This window comes from Cetorhinus maximus, chromosome 20, assembly GCF_964194155.1.
Source record: "Cetorhinus maximus chromosome 20, sCetMax3.hap1.1, whole genome shotgun sequence".
NCBI lineage: Eukaryota > Metazoa > Chordata > Chondrichthyes > Lamniformes > Cetorhinidae > Cetorhinus > Cetorhinus maximus.
The window spans coordinates 28,145,715-28,161,745 of NC_135898.1; the positions used below are offsets into that span (position 1 = coordinate 28,145,715).

Genomic DNA, 16,031 nt, shown 5'->3' on the forward strand with positions numbered 1-16,031 from the left:
CCACCTGCCCCTGTGTGTCAGTATACCCACCTCCACCTGTCCATGTGCCCACTAACAGCTGCCTCCTCTCTGTCAATGTATACACCACCAGCTGTTGCTGCCTGTCAGTGTACCCACCACGACCTGTCCCTGCCTGTTAGTGTACCCACCACGACCTGTCCCTCTCTGTCAGTATGACCACCACCATCTGTCGCTGTCTGTTGGTGTGCCCACCACACCTGTCAATCTGTGACTTTGCCCACCAAGACCTGTCACTGCCAGTCAGTGTACCCACCACCACCTGCCCCTCTTTCAGTTTACCCACCACCGCCTCTGTCTGCTTGTCAGTATGCCCACCACCATCTGTCCCTGCCCATCAGCGTACCCACCATCACCTTTCCCTGCCCATTAGTGTACCCACCACCACCCAGCCCTGACTGTTAGTGTGCCCCACCACAACCACTTGTTCCTGTTTGTCACTGTGCTCACCACTGCCTGTTGCTGCCTGTCAGTGTATCCACCACCACCTGTCGCTGCCTGTCACAGTGCCCACCACCACCAGTCCCTGTCTGTCACTGTGCTCACCACCACCTGTCCCTCTCTACCAGTGTGCCCACCATCACCTGCTGCTGCCTGACAGTGTGCCCACCAGCAACTGTCGCTGCCTGTCAGTGTGCCCACCACCACCTGACCCTGCCTGTCAGTATATCTACCACCAACTGCCCCATCTGTCAATGTGTCCAATACGACCTGCCCCTGTCTGTCAGTCTACCCTTCTCCACCTGTCAGTGTGCCCACTAACAGCTGCCCCTCTCTGTCAGTGTATCTACCATCAGCTGTTGCTGCCTGTCAGTGTACCCACCACCACCTGTCCCTCTGACAGTGTACCCACCACCACCTGTCCCTCTGACAGTGTACCCACCAGCACTTGTCCCTGCCTGTTAGTGTACCCACCACCACCTGTCCCTTTCTGTCAGTATACCCACTACCATCTGTCACTGTCTGTCGGTGTGCCCACCACAACCTGTCCATCTGTGACACTGCCCACCAAGGCCTGTCGCTGCCTGTTAGTGTACACACCACCACTTGACCCTGCTGGTCAGTGTATCCACCACCAGCTGCCCCTCTGTCGCTGTGTGCCCACCACCGCCTGCCCCTCTTTCAGTTTACCCACCACCACCTGTCCCTGCCTGTCATTGTGACCACCACCTGTCACTGCTTGTCTGTATGCCCACCACCATCTGTCCCTGTCTGTCAGTGTGCCCACCACCACCTGACCCTGTCGTCAGTGTACCCACCACCACCTGTCTCTGCCTGTCAGTGCGCACACCACAACCTGTTGCTGTATGTCATTGTGCCCACCACCATCTGTCCCTCTGTCAGTATACCCACCACAACCTGCCCCTACCTGTCAGTATATCCATCACCACCTGCCAATGTCTGCCACTGTTAGCACCACTATTTGTTTCTGTCTATTAGTGTACCCATCCCAACCTGTCCCTGTCAGTGTAATCACCACTACCTGTTGCTGCCTATCAGTATACCCACCACCACCTGTCACTGCCTGTCAGTGTGCTCACCACCACCTGTCCCTGCCTGTCAGTAAACCTCCGCCACCTGTCAGTATACCCACCACCACCTGTCCCTGTCTGCCAGAGTGCCCACCACCACCTGTCCCAGCCTATCAGTGTGCCCACCACCACCTGACCCTGCCTGTCAGTATATCCCCACCACCTGGCACTGCCTGTCAGTATACCCTCCAACACCTGACCCTGTCTGTCAATGTGCCCACCACCACCTGCCCCTGTCTGTCAGTCTACCCTCCTCCATCTGTCAGTGTGCCCACTAACAGCTGCCCCTCTCTGTCAATGTATCCACCACCAGTTGTTACTGCCTGTCAGTTTACCCACCACCACCTATCCCTCTCTGTCAGTATACCCACCACCATCTGTCGCTGTCTGTCGGTGTGCCCACCACAACCTGTCCATCTGTGTCTGTGCCCACCAAGACCTGTCACTGTCTGTCTGTGTACCCACCACAACCAGCTGTCCCTCTTTCAGTTTACCCACCACTGCCTCTGTCTGTTTGTCAGTGTACCCACCGACACTTGTCCCTGCCTGTTATTGTGACCACCACCACCTGTCACTGCTTGTCAGTATGCCCACCACCATCTGTTCCTGTTTGTCAGTGTGCCCACCACCACCTGACCCCGTCCGTCAGTGTACCCACCACCACCTGTCACTGCCTGTCAGTGCGCACACCACAACTTGTCCCTGTCTGTCAGTGTGCCCACCACCATCTGTCCCTCTGTCAGTATACCCACCACAACCTGTCCCTGCCTGTCAGTATATCCAATACCACCTGCCGATGTCTGCTACTGTTAGCACCACTATTTGTATCTGCCTATTAGTGTATCCATCCCCACCTGTCCCTGTCAGTGTAATCACCACTATCTGTTGTTGCTTGTCAGTATACCCACCACCACCTGCCCCTGCCTGTCAGTGTACTCCCACTACCTGTTGCCACCAGTTAGTGTGCCCACCACCATCCATCCCTGCCTGTCAGTATACCCCCGCCACCTGTCGCCACCTATCAGTGTACCTATCTATCGCCTCCTGCCCCAGCCTGTCAGTGTACTTACCACCAGCTGTCCCTCTTTCAGTATACACACCACCACCTGTCCCTGTTGGTCAGTGTGCCCAACAACACCTGTCGCTGTCTGCCAATGTGCCCACCACACCTGTCCCAGCCCATCAGAGTGCCCACCACTACCTGTCGCTGCCTGTCAGTATACCCCCGCCACCTGTCACTGCCTGTCAGTATACCCACCACAAAAAGTCCCTGCCTGGCAGTATATCCTTCACCACCTGTCGCTGCCCGTCAGCATGCCCATCAATTCCTGTCACTGCCTGTCAGTATATCCATCACCACCTGCCGCTGTCTGCCACTGTTAGTGCCACCATTTGTTTCTGCCTGTTAGTATACCCACCACCACACATTCCTGTCCGTCAGTGTGCCCACCACCACTTGTTGCAGCCTGTCATATACCCAAACCGCCTGTCACTGCCTGTTAGTGTACCCACCACCACCTGTCCCTGTCAGTATACCCACCACCACCTGTTGCTGCCTGTCAGTGTGCCCACCACCACCTGTACCTGTCTGTCAGTATAGCAACCAACACCTGTCGCTGTCTGTCAGTGTATTCACCATCACCTGTCCCTGTCAATGTACCCACCACCACCTGTCCATTTTTATCAGTGTACCCACCATCATCTGCCCCTGTCTGTGAGTGTACCCACCACCACGTGTCCGTCTGTGACTGCGCCCACCACCACCTGTATGTTACTGTGCCCACCAAGACCTGTCACTGCCTGACAATGTGCCCACCACCACCTGTCCCTGTCTGTCAGTATAGCAACCAATACCTGTCACTGCCTGTCAGTGTACCCACTACCACCCGTCTCTGTCAGTGTACCCACTACCACCTGTCTCTGTCTGTCAGTGTACCCACCACCACGTGTCCGTCTATGACTGCACCCACCACCACCTGTATGTTACTGTGCCCACCAGGGTCTGTCACTGCCTGTCTGTGTACCCACCACCAACTGTCATTCTGTGACAGTGCCCACCAAGACCACTGCTTGTCTGTGTACTCACCACCATCTGTCTATGCCTGTCAGTGTACCCTCCACCACCTGTTCCTGTCTGTCAGTATAGCAACCGATACCTGTCATTGTCTGTCAGTATACCCACCACAACATGTCCCTGGCTGTCAGTATACCAACCACCACCTGTTGCTGCCCATCAGTGTGCCCAGCAACTCCTGTCATTGCCTGTCAGTGTATCCATCATGACCTGTTGCTCTCTGCCACTGTTACCACCACCATTTGTTTCTGTCTGTTCGTGTACCCAGCACCACCTGTCCCTGTCAGTGTGCCCACCAATACCTGTCACTGCCTGTTACTGTACCCACCACTACCTGTTTCTGTCTGTCAGTATACCCACCATTGCCTGCTTGCTGCCTGTCAGTGTGCCCACCACCACCTGATCCTGTCAATGTAACCACCACCTGTCCCGTTCTGTCAGTGTACCTACCACCACCAGTCTCTGTCTGTCAGTGTAGCCACCACCATCTATTGCTGTCTGTTACTGCGCACACCAGGGCCTGTCACTGCCTGTCTGTGTACCCACCACCAAATGTACATTTGTGACGGTGTCCACCAAGACCTCTGCCTGTCTGTGTACTCACCACCACCTGTCCCTCTGTCAGTGTACCCACCACCATCTGTCCCTGCCCATCACTGTACACAACACCACTTGTCCCTGTCAATGTACCCATTAACACCTGTACCTGCCTGTCAGTGTGCCCACCACCAGCTGTCGCTGCCTGTCAATCTAACCACCACCAGCTGTCACTGCCTATCTGTGCACCCACCACTATCTGTCCCTCTGTCAGTGTACCCATCGCCACCTGTCTCTTCCTCTCAGTGTACCCACCAGTGCCTGTCCCTGCCCAAGAGTATACCCACCACCACCTGTCATTGACTGTCAGTATACCCACCACTACTAGTCCCTGTCTGTGACGGTGCCCACTGCCATCTGTCACTGTCTGTCAGTGTACCCAGCACCTGTCCCTGCCTGTCAGTGTACCCACCACCACCTGTCCATCTGCCAGTGTGCCCACTACCACCTGCTGCTGCCTATCAGTGTGCTCACTGCCACCTTTTGATGTCTGTCAGTGTGTCCACCACCACCTGCACCGTCTGTGAGTGTATCCAGCACCAGCTGTCTCTCTCTGTCAGTGTGCCCACTACCAGCCGTCGCTGCCTGTCAATGTACCCACTACCAGCTGTCGCTGTTTGTCAGTATAGCAACGACTGCCTGTCCCTGCCCATCAGTATACCCAGCACCACCTGTCGCTACATGTCAGTATGCCCACTAGCACCTCTCCCTGTCTGTAAGTGTGCCCACCACCAGCTACCACTGCCTGTCTGTGTACACACCACCACCTGTCCGTCTGTCAGCGTACCCACCACCGCCTGCCTCTGCCTCTCAGTATACCCACCACCACCTGCCTGCCCATCAGTGTACCCAGCACCTCCTGTCACTGCCTGTCAGTGTGCCCACCACCACCTGTCCCTCTGTCAGTGTACCCACCGCCACCTGTCTCCTCCTCTCAGTGTACCCACCACGCCCATCGCTGCCCATCAGTATACCCACTACTACCTGTCATTGCCTGTCAGTATACCCACCAGAACTTCTCCATGCCTGTCAGTGTACCCATCACCACCTGTCCCTGTTTGTCAGTATAGCAACCAATACCTGTCATTGGCTGTCAGTGTACCCGCCACAACCTGTCCCTGTCAGTGTACCCATCAACACCTGTACCTGCCTGTCAGTGTGTCCACCACCAGCCGTTGCTGCCTGCCAATGTACCCACCACCAGCTGTCACTGCCTGTCTGTGTACACACCACCACCTGTCCCTCTGTCAGTGTACCCACCACCACCTGTCTCTGCCTCTCAGCGTACCCACCACTGCTTGTCCCTGCCCATCAGTATACCCACCACTACCTGTCGCTGCCTGTCAGTATGCCCACTAGCATCTCTCCCTGCCCATCAGTGTACACACCACCACCTGTCCCTGTCAGTGTACCTATCTACACCTGTACCTGCCTGTCAATTTGCCCACCACCAGCTGTCGCTGCCTGTCAGTGTACTCACCACCATCTGTCCCTGCCTGTCAGTGTACATACCAACACCTGTCCCTGCCTGTCAGTGTACCCGCCACCACATGTCCCTGCCCATCAGTATACACACCACCACCTGTCCCTGTCAGTGTACCCATCAACATCTGTACCTGCCTGTCAGTGTGCCCACCACCAGCTGTTGCTGCCTGTCAGTCTACCCACTACCAGCTGTCGCTGTTTGTCAGTATGGCAACCAATACCTGTCGTTGTCTGTCAGATTACCCACTAGCACCTCTCCCTGTCTGTCAGTGAACCCACCATCACCTGTCGATGTCTGTCGGTGCGCGCACCACCTCCTGTCCCTGTCTGTCAGTGTGCCCACCACAACCTGTCACTGTCTGTCAGTATACCTTCAATCACCTGTCCCTGCACATCAGTATACCCACCACAACCTTTTGTTGTCTGTTACTGTACCCACCACCACCTGCCCCATCTGTCAGCGTGCCCACAACCAGCGGCCCCGCTCTGTCATTGTACCCACCACCACCTGCTCCAGCCTGTCACTCTGTTTTCTGCCTATTGTGCTTACCGATTATTTAGGCAACAGTAGATAATGGGGTTGTACATGGTGGAGCTCATGGCAAGCCAGAATAATCCCAGATAGACCTGCTGTATGTATGTTTCATAATAGATGTCCTTCTTGAAACTTGCGAGGATAAAATACAAATGGTAGGGTAGCCAGCAAATGGCAAAGGTCAGAACAACCATGATCATCATTTTCACAATCTGAAATAGAGTAAGTAACATCAGATAAGTGGTTTTAAGCTGTTCTTAGTGATGTACAGTACATAAGTTGGAAAGTGTTATCAAAGTTGAGCAAAGGATAATTTTAAAAGAACAATGCTTATTGGGCCTTCGAGCAGAGTTCTTGAGAAAATAAATCCTGTCCTCCTGGGATGTTGGGTTCACTGCCAAGAGACAGCTAAGTGATTAGTTGGTGAGCATTTTGCTTGTTTTTCTTTGAAAACTGGTGTAATTTTTTTCAAGTAATTTTAAGGCTGCATTAGTATTAATAATGTTTACTAGCAGTAGTAAAGCTTATTGGGAGTAGTAGGGTATATTAATTATAAATTAATTTAGACAATAAATTAACACATAATAAAGATGGCAGGGCAGGTGATGTGTTGTGACTGCAGAATGTGGGAGCAGACAGGACACTGGTGTAGTTCAGGGCAAACATGTCTGTAGTAAGTGTCTTCAGCTTGAGGAGCTTCAGATCAGAGTTATTGAGCTGGAAGCAGAGCTGCAGACACTGCAATGCATCAGAGAGGGGGAAAGTTACCCGGACATTTCAGGAGGCGTTCACACCCCTTAGGTCAGGGCCTTCTGATTTGGTCAGTGGTCAGGGACAAGAGGGTGTGACTGCAAGTGAGGCAGGTACAAGGACCCAGAAGGTCGAACTGCAGGAGCCTCAGCCTTTGCAGTTGTCCAACAGGTTCGAGGTTCTTGCAACCTGTAGGGATGAAAGTGAGAGCTGCAGGGTGGATAAGCAAACTGACCCTGGCACCATGGTACAGGAAGCCATTCGTATGGGGAGAGTTAATAGAAATGTAGTGATAGTAGGGGACAGTATAGTCAGAGGGATAAACACAGTTCTCTACAGCCAAGAGCATGAGTCTAGATAGCTATGTTGTCTACCTGGTGCCAAGGTTTCGGATATCTGCTCAGGCCTAGAGAGGAACTTGCAGTAGGAGTGGGAGGATCCAGTGGTTGTGGTCCACATTGGTACAAATACATAGATAGGGCTAGGAAAGAAGTTCTGCTTAGGGATTATGAGCAGCTCGGGGCTAAATGAAAAAGCAGAATCTCAAAGGTAATAATCTGGATTATTTCATGAGCCATGAGCAAATTGGCATAAAGTAAATCAGATTAGAGAGTTAAATGCATGGCTAAGAAGATTGGTGTGGGAGAAATGGGTTTCAATGCATGGGACACTGGCACCAGTGCTGGGGAAAGTGGGAGCTCTACCGTTGGAATGGTCTTCACCTGAATTGTGCTGGGACCAGTGTTCTGGTGAGTCGTATAATGAGGGTGCTGGGAGGGCTTTCAATTTAATAGTGCGGGGGAAGGGATTATACAAGAGATGTGGTAAATCAAAGAGAAACAACAAGGTAATAGAGCAGGGTAGTGATTTTGTTAAAGGTAACCAGAGCGTGGCAGGAGGGGACATTGTATACAAACTTAAGAGCGCACCAGCAGATAAGGCCAAATGGACAATAAATGCTGGCCTAGCCAGCGATGCCCACATCCCATAAATGAATAAAAAAAGAGAGTTAAAGACTCTGTAACTGAAAGCGCACAGTATTCATAACAAAAGATGAACTGTTAACACAGATAGAAATAAATATGGATGACCTGATAGCCGTTACAGAGACATGGTTGCAGGGTGACCAAGGCTGGGACCTAACTATTTGAGGGTATTTGAATTTTGAAAAGATAGGAAGCTAGGAAAAGGTGGTGGGGTAGCTCTGTTAATTAAGGATGACATTAGTACAGTAGTGAGAGATGACCTTGGTTTGAAAAAGTAAGATGTAGAATAAGTTTGGGTAGAGACAAGAGGCAGAATTTAATGTCCAGTGGGTGGGCGCATACCCGATCCAATCAGGCGTAAAATAGTGCGATATTTTGGTCGGCCACTGACAATTAAGAAGCTTATTAAGGCCATTAATGTAGTAATTGACCTGGTTTTTTCACTTCCCATCCAACGTTATGGTGGGTGAATCGGCCAGGCAGAATTTGGATCCTTGAGGAAACCTCATCCAAGAGCAGAATAAGGTTTCCGATATTAAATTTTTAAAAAATGTTCAGGCAGAATTTTTAATCATCAATATGTTTAGGTGAATGATTCTCATGGGTGGAAATTTCTTTTTTCAGAATTTAATAACATTCATTTTTGGCTTTAAAGTTCTTCAGCTCCCTCAGGCAGCTCTCTGCCTTCAGGCAGCTGTCATTGCGCACTCCCCCACGTCCACGCTGACTTCAGCGCTGGCCCTCCTCCCGTCCCCAACCCGGCAGGGCTAGGCCTTTCAGCATGTGTTTCACACTAGCTAACCGTTAATTGGCCAGCCAGTGTGAAATCACAGTCAGGGGCCGATTGCAGGCAGCAGCCCATTTCCCGGCCACTCCCAGGCCTGCCCATCGCGCCCGTCCGACAACCCGAAAATGCTGCCCAAGGAATAGTAATGATAAGAGGTCACTTGTGGGAATAGTTTATAGGCCCCTAACAGTAGTCACATTGTAGGGCAGAGTATACAGAAATAAATAAATTGGGTGTACAAGAAAGGTACTGCAAAAGTCATGGGTGACTTTAATCTACACGTAGATTGGGTGAATCAGATTGGCAAAGGTAGCCTGGAAAATTAGTTCATAGAGTGTATTTGGGATAATGTCTTAGAGCAGTATGTTCAGGAGCCAGGGAGCAGGCTAATTAAGACCAGGTAATGAGCAATGAGACAGGATTAATCAATAACCTCATAGTAAAGGAGCCTCTAGGCAGTCATCTGAAAAGCAAGGGGTGCATTGGGCCCCCACTGGCCTACCTTGCAGCCTGCCCTGCTCCTGTGGCAAACCCTGCAGCCTAGCCTGCTCCTTTGCCCTTCCCTCCAGCTTGCCCTGCTCAGCCTGTGGTGTGACCTGGATGCGGCCATTGTGAGCAGCCTACAAAAGGCTGCCAGGCCTTCCTTTAAACAGACTGCTGGGTCGCCATTGGACCTGGCGGTCTGTGCACGCCCGCCGCAGCCCGCACACTCCCGCTATTCATGGGAGTCAGAAATACGCTAGGCGGGCCTTAATTCACCCACCTGTGCAAAATGGCAGCGCGGCCCCAATCGCGGGTGCCAATCAGGTCTGCACCCACTGCATTGAAACATTGGCTACTGTCCCGGGGCACAGTGGAGAGCGCACTTCACAATCGCTGGAGGAGCTGGCAGAGACAGGGAGTGCCCATGGTGCCAGCAGTTGGAGGACTGCAGGGGATCAGGCACATGTTGAGTCGATGCCTGATGATGTGCCTCTGGAGTTGTCCGCGACGCAGCAGCTGCAGGAAAAGTGGCTAGGTGTGCGGGAGCACCTGGGAGTGATACATGAGGCTGTGCTTCGCTTGGTGTCCGTGGTGGAGGAGTCCACGCGGAGCATCACTGATGCAATGAGCCTCATGGCAGAGTGTCATATTTCCTCCATGGAGAGAGTGCCGACTCTCGTGGAGAGGGGCTTTCAGGAGAACATTCAAGTCCTCCTGGGGTTACGCTCGGACCTGCAAGCCCTCACAGCGCCAGTGGCCACAGCTGGTCAGTGCCAATGTGGGAGATGGTGTGGGCTTCAGGCTTCCCAGCTCATTGCCCATCCATCCACTGTGAGCAGGGAGGTCTGGGGTGACCTCACGTCAGCGGAGAAGCTGCCTGTTGTATCTGCGGGCTCCTCTCACAGCGCTCCGGATGAGGGCAACAGCTCCTCCGCCCCTCTCCCAGTGACCGCTTCATCGGGTGAGGCTGCGCGACTGGGGAGATGCCAACTGTGCAACTGGCAGTTCCCTCCTAGGCGGGGCCAGCACAGGCCAGAGGACGGCCGCCAAGGTCATCGAGGCCAACAGGACAGCAGAGTCAGCAGGCTGCCTCAGATGCCACTCCAAGCGATGGGGCAGCATTAAGACATAGCACCTGGAAACAAAAGCATAAGGCATCTTAGGCACACCACGGGTTTCTCACTGGTGTTTTTGTGTTGGCCCTAGATTAGGGAATTATTATTTTTTTCTGCTTGAATAACGTTTTGTTTTGACTTTGTGTGAACTTCTGATGATGAAAATTAAAACCAGATTTGTTACCATGGCTGAGGGTGGCTCCTTTGTTCTGCATTTGTATGTTTTACATTCATGTCATGCGTGTTTGAGTGGACATTGAAGTTTAGGTCCAAAGCCCTTAGTTGCAGCTGATGACCTGGCAGATTTTGCTCTTAGGCACCGATTTTGGAAGCGCCAGGCAAGGCTGGTCCTGCTGATCCACCTGTGTTGTGCTGGCTGAAGGTTCGTTGGGTTAAAGTCTCCCGGGTGTCCCTGCCTTCTTGTTATGTAGTCCCGGGTCAGTGTCAAGCCCCTCATCATTCCCCTGTGCTTGCTCATCCTCAGAATCAGTGCTTGAGTCATCGTGTGCAGCCACATCCACTGCACCAACGTCTTCATCGTCCACTGTGTCCCCCCTTTCCAGCGCAAGATTGTAGAGAGCGCAGCATGCAACCACTATCAGCGATACATGATCATGGGGTTACTGGAGTGTGCCCCTTGAGCGGTCCAGGCATCGGAAGCGCATCTTGAGAAGACCGATGGCTCTCTCCACCACAGCCCTTGTGGAGGCGTGGCTCCTATTGTAGCACTGCTCGGCTTCTGTTCTTGGATGGCGGAGAGGCATCATGAGCCACCTTCTGAGGGGATAGCCCTTGTCAACTAGCAGCCATCCATCAAGCTGAGCTGGAGCACTTGAAGAGCCCCGGCACCTGGGATTGTCTGAGGATGTAGGCGTCGTGGGAGCTGCCTGGGTACCTTGCACAGACTTGTAGAATCTGCATCCTGTGATCACACGTTCATGGAGTGGAAGCCCTTCCTGTTGACGAAGGCACCAGGCTCACCTGCTGGCACCTTGATGTGTACAGTCTATTGCAACCTGGACGCGGGGGAAGCCAGCAATGCCCGTAAAGCCTCTGGCTCGCTGTGTCTGGCTTGCCTGGTCCCAGCGGAAGTGGATGAAGGTCAATGCATGCCTGAACAGAGCATCTGTAACCTGCTTGACACAGGTGTGCACAGCTGATTGGGAGATACCGCAAAGATCACCCACTGAGTCCTAGAAGGAGCCAGAGGCATAGAAGTTGAGGGCAACTCTGACCTTCAGAGCCGCTGGCATGTGGTGTCCGCCCACACAGTTAGGAGAGATCTCAGGGCCAATCACCTGACAGATGTAGCTGACTATCTCCCTTGACAGTCAGAACCTCCTTCAGCACTGTACCTCAGTCATATTGATGTAGCTGCTTCGCTGCCTGTAAACTCTGGCAGCAGGATAGTGGCATCTTCTACGGCCCCTTCCACCTTGGGACTACCTCTTGGCCATGCGCCCCTTGTGCCTGCGCCTATACTCCCAAAGGTCGCTTCCCTGGAGGCTGAGTGCACCTCCTGGCCTCCTCCTTATTCTAGCCCTCCTCAGAGCTGCCTCCAGTGGACATGTCAGAACCCATACCCAGGCTAAAGGGAGGCCTCCGGAAAGCTGCAGGCCTGATAAAGATTACTGACTGCAGAGTGCTGACCTGAAGGTTCAAAGTACACAGAAAGCTGCTGGAGTTCATTCTGAACTGCAACAGATCACACAGGAAAGTTTAAAAAACTTTCTGTAATAAATACTCCACAGAGCAGATTGACGACCCCACTTGCCTGTCCGTTGAACCCATGTGCCGACCTGAAGATCGCACGGGCACCTGAAAATCGCCATCAATTGACGATTTAAAGGCCTTAACTAGCCCGTTAATTAATGGCGGGCGTGCGTCAAACTTCATCGTGCGCCCGCCCAGCGAAATATCGCGATGGCGCGCGGTGATGTTGGGACGCTCACCCGACGTCACCGCGCATCATTTTACATGCTGAAGTGCGAGGCCTGCCCCCTGAATGTCACCCAGAAAATTCTGCTCTTTGAGAAGCATTATCTATGGCTGAATAAGGAAGTAAAGGACAGTATCAAACTGAAAAATACACTGTACAAATTTGCAAAGATTAGTGGTAGGTCAGAAGATTGGTCAAATTTTAAGGATCTTCAAAGAATGACTTTAAAAATAATAAAGAGGGAGAAAGTAGAGTATGGGAGAAAGCTAGTTAGTGATATAATAACAGATAGTAAGAGTTTCTACAAATATTTAAATCAGAAAAGAGTAACTAAACCTAGTGTTGGTCCTCTAGACAGAGTCTGGGGAATTGATAATAGAAAACAAGGAAATGGTGAAAGCTTTGAACAGGTATTTTGTGTTTGTCTTCACTGTAGAAGACTTAGATAACCTTCCAAAGATACTTGAAAATCAAGAGCTGAAAGGGAGAGAGGAACTTAAAACAAATGACCACCACTAGGGAAAAGGTGATAGGAAAACTATTAAATGTAAAGGTTGACAAGTCCCCTGGACCAGATGGCCTGCATCCAAGGGTTTTAAAAGAAGTGGTTGCTGTCATGACTCACTGGGGATAGTGCGCTGTAATATCAAGCCCCAAGGCTCCCTGAGTCACGACAAATGTGAAAAGTTTGACCAAACCACCAAATTGCCCTAATTCTACTTAACTGTTTAGTTTAGGTTAACAGAATATGAGCACCAGGTTTGTAAACTTAATAATTAAGTAACTGTTTATTGAACAAATTGTCTTTAACTAATGGCAAAAGAGAAATATGAATAGCTAACTTCTAACACTGTAACTTAAACTCTACCCCTTCTTAAATCCCTATACACACACACACAATGGATTTTAAGGGTGGGATAAAACAATTCAAAAGAGCTAACCCGGAGTACAGGATTTGATGGGTTGATTTTGATCGATGTCTTCCAAATTCTTTTTAGCTCTTGTTGATGACACAAGGTGGTCTTCCAGCACTTTCAGTATTTAGTTCACTGGTTGAGAACTTGCTTTTCAATGTCTCTAACAGTGGTTTTCCCCTTTTCCTTTATACAGGGGATTCGTCAGAGAGAGAGCAGGTTATAGGGATTTGAGGAAAAGAGATTTTAGATGTATTCTCTTTGCAGGCCAGGAAGTTTCTGCAGCACTGCTACCATATAAAATCCTAGTCACCCGGTCAGAAGCTAATTAAAATGCTGTTGTCAGGCAGCCTCCCTTGGTCACAGAATCACACAGTGCAGAAGAGGCCCTTCGGCCCATCGAGTCTGCACCGACATGTGAGAAACATCTGGCCTACCTACCTAATCCCATTTCCCAGCACTTGGCCCATAGCTTTGAATGTTATGATGTACCAAGTGCTTATCCAGGTACTTTTTAAAGAATGTGAGGCTGCCCGCCCCCACTACCCTCCCAGGCAGCGCAGAGTCCAGGACTCCTTTCTGGCACCATCCTCTCTTTAATGGCACACTCTGTTCCAGGTCTGCAACATTATATATAATCTCTCATTCCGTCCTAGTGGACCTGTTTCTCAAGCTGCAGCCATTGCAAACCCAACCCACAGTCCAACAGAAAATAAAAAGATATGTTCCTTACACAGAGATAGTAGAGAAATTGTTTATAATGTTCCAAACTTCCTTAGATTCTGGAAAGGTTCTAGTGGATTGGAAATAGCTAATATGACACCTTTATTGAAGAAAGGAGGGAAACAGAAAGCAGGAAACTACAGACCAGTTAGCCTAACATCTGTCACAGGGAAATTTCTAGAATCCATTATTAAGGAGGCTAAAGCAGGATACTTTGAATATCATAATTTGATCAGGCAGAGCCAACATGGGTCTGTGAAAGGGAAATCATGTTTAACTAATTTATTTTGAGTTTTTTGAGGAAATAACAAGCAATATGAGTAACGGGGAACTTGTAGATGTGCTGTACTTAGCTTTCCAGAGGGCATTTGATAACATGCCACATCAAACGTTGCCATTCAAGATAATATTACATGGTGTAGCGGGTAATGTATTAGCATGGATAAAAGATTGGTTAGCTAATTGGAAGCAGAGAATAGGGTTATCCCCTATGAGTCTTTTTCAGGTTGGTAAGCTGTAACAAATGGAGGGCCTTAGGGATCAATGCTGGGGCGTCAACTATTTACAATCTATATCAATGATTGGATAAGGGCCGAAGGGACCGAATCTATGGTAGCTAAATTTGCTGATAACACCAAGATAGGTAGGAAAGTAAGTTGTCAAGAGGAGGTAGAGAGTCTGCAAAGGAATATAGACAGGTTAAGTGAGTGGGCAAAAACTTGGCAGATGGAATATAATGTGAGAAAATGTGAACTTGTACACTTTGCCAGGAAGAATAGAAAAGCAGTATGCACTTTAAATGGAGAGAGATTTCAGAACTCAGTGGTACAGTGGGATCTGAGTGTGCTGGCACATGAAGCACAAAAAGTTAGTCTGCAGGTACAGTAGGAAGGTAAATGGGATGTTGCCACTTGTTTCGAGGGGAATGGGAGATATAAGTAGGGAAGTTTTACTGCAGCTGTACAGGGCCTTGGTGAGACCAGATCTGGAATACTGTGTACAGTTTTGGTTTCTTTATTTGAAAAAGCTATAATTGCATTAGAGACAGTTCAGAGAAGGTTCACTTGACTCATTCCTAGTAAGAGGGCCAATCTTATGAAGAAAGGTTGAACAGGTAGGGCCTATACCCATTGGAGTTTAGAAGAATAAGAGGTGGTCTTATTGAAACATAAGATCCTGAGGGGATTTGATAGGTGGATACCGGAAGGACATTTCCTCTTGTGGGAGAGACTAGAACCAGGCGACACAGTTTAAAAATAAGATGTCTATTGTTTAAGGGATCATTAGTCTCTGGAACCCTCTACTCCAGAAAGCAGTGGAGGCTGGATCATTGAATTTATTCAAGGCAGAATTAGACAGATTTTTGATAGACAAGGAGTCATGGGTTATGGGGGACAGATGGCAAAGTGGAGTTGAGGCCACAACCAGATCAGCCATGATCTCATTGAATGGTAGAGCAGGCTTGAACAGCTGAATGGCCTACTCCTGCTCCTAAATCCTATGTTCCTGTAAAGTTTAAAACACTAGTCTTAAACCTACCATTTTTTCCCCTCGAACTGAATGCAAAATTCAATCATGTTATGATTACTGCTACCTAGGGGTGCCTTTACTATAAGGTTATGAATTCATCCCTCTTGTTTCACATTACCAGATCTAGAAAAGCCTGCTCTTTGGTTGGCTCTAACATGTGCTGCTATAAGAAACTGTCCAGAAAACACTCTATGAACTCATCTTCCAGACTATCTTTGCCAATCTGATTCACCAAGTCTATATGTAGAGTAAAATCACCCATGATTATCACCGTACCTTTCTCACAAGCCCCTTTTATTTCTTCTGCGTACCCTGTCCTACAGTGTGCTTACTATTAGGAGGCCTACAAACCATTCTCACAAGTGACTTCTTATCTTTACTATTTCTTATCTCTATAAACTGATTGTATATCTTGATCTTTAGAACTAAGGTCATCTCTCTCTATTGTACTAATGCCATTCTTAAGTAACAGAGCTACCCCCTCCAACTTTTCCTAGTTTTCTGTCCTTCCAAAATGTCAAATACCCTTGAATATTCAGGTCCCAGCCATTGTCACCTTGCAG

General features: G+C 49.9%; 1 protein-coding gene across 1 annotated transcript in view; it reads right to left on the reverse strand.

Moving 5' to 3' along the window:
- Window positions 1-16,031, reverse strand: part of tacr2 (tachykinin receptor 2) — a 139,398-nt gene that overhangs the window by 15,945 nt on the left and 107,422 nt on the right. The window contains exon 4 of the mRNA XM_078565821.1: window positions 6,257-6,453. Coding sequence (XP_078421947.1) covers window positions 6,257-6,453 — 197 coding nt within the window. The remainder of the gene's footprint in view (window positions 1-6,256; window positions 6,454-16,031) is intronic.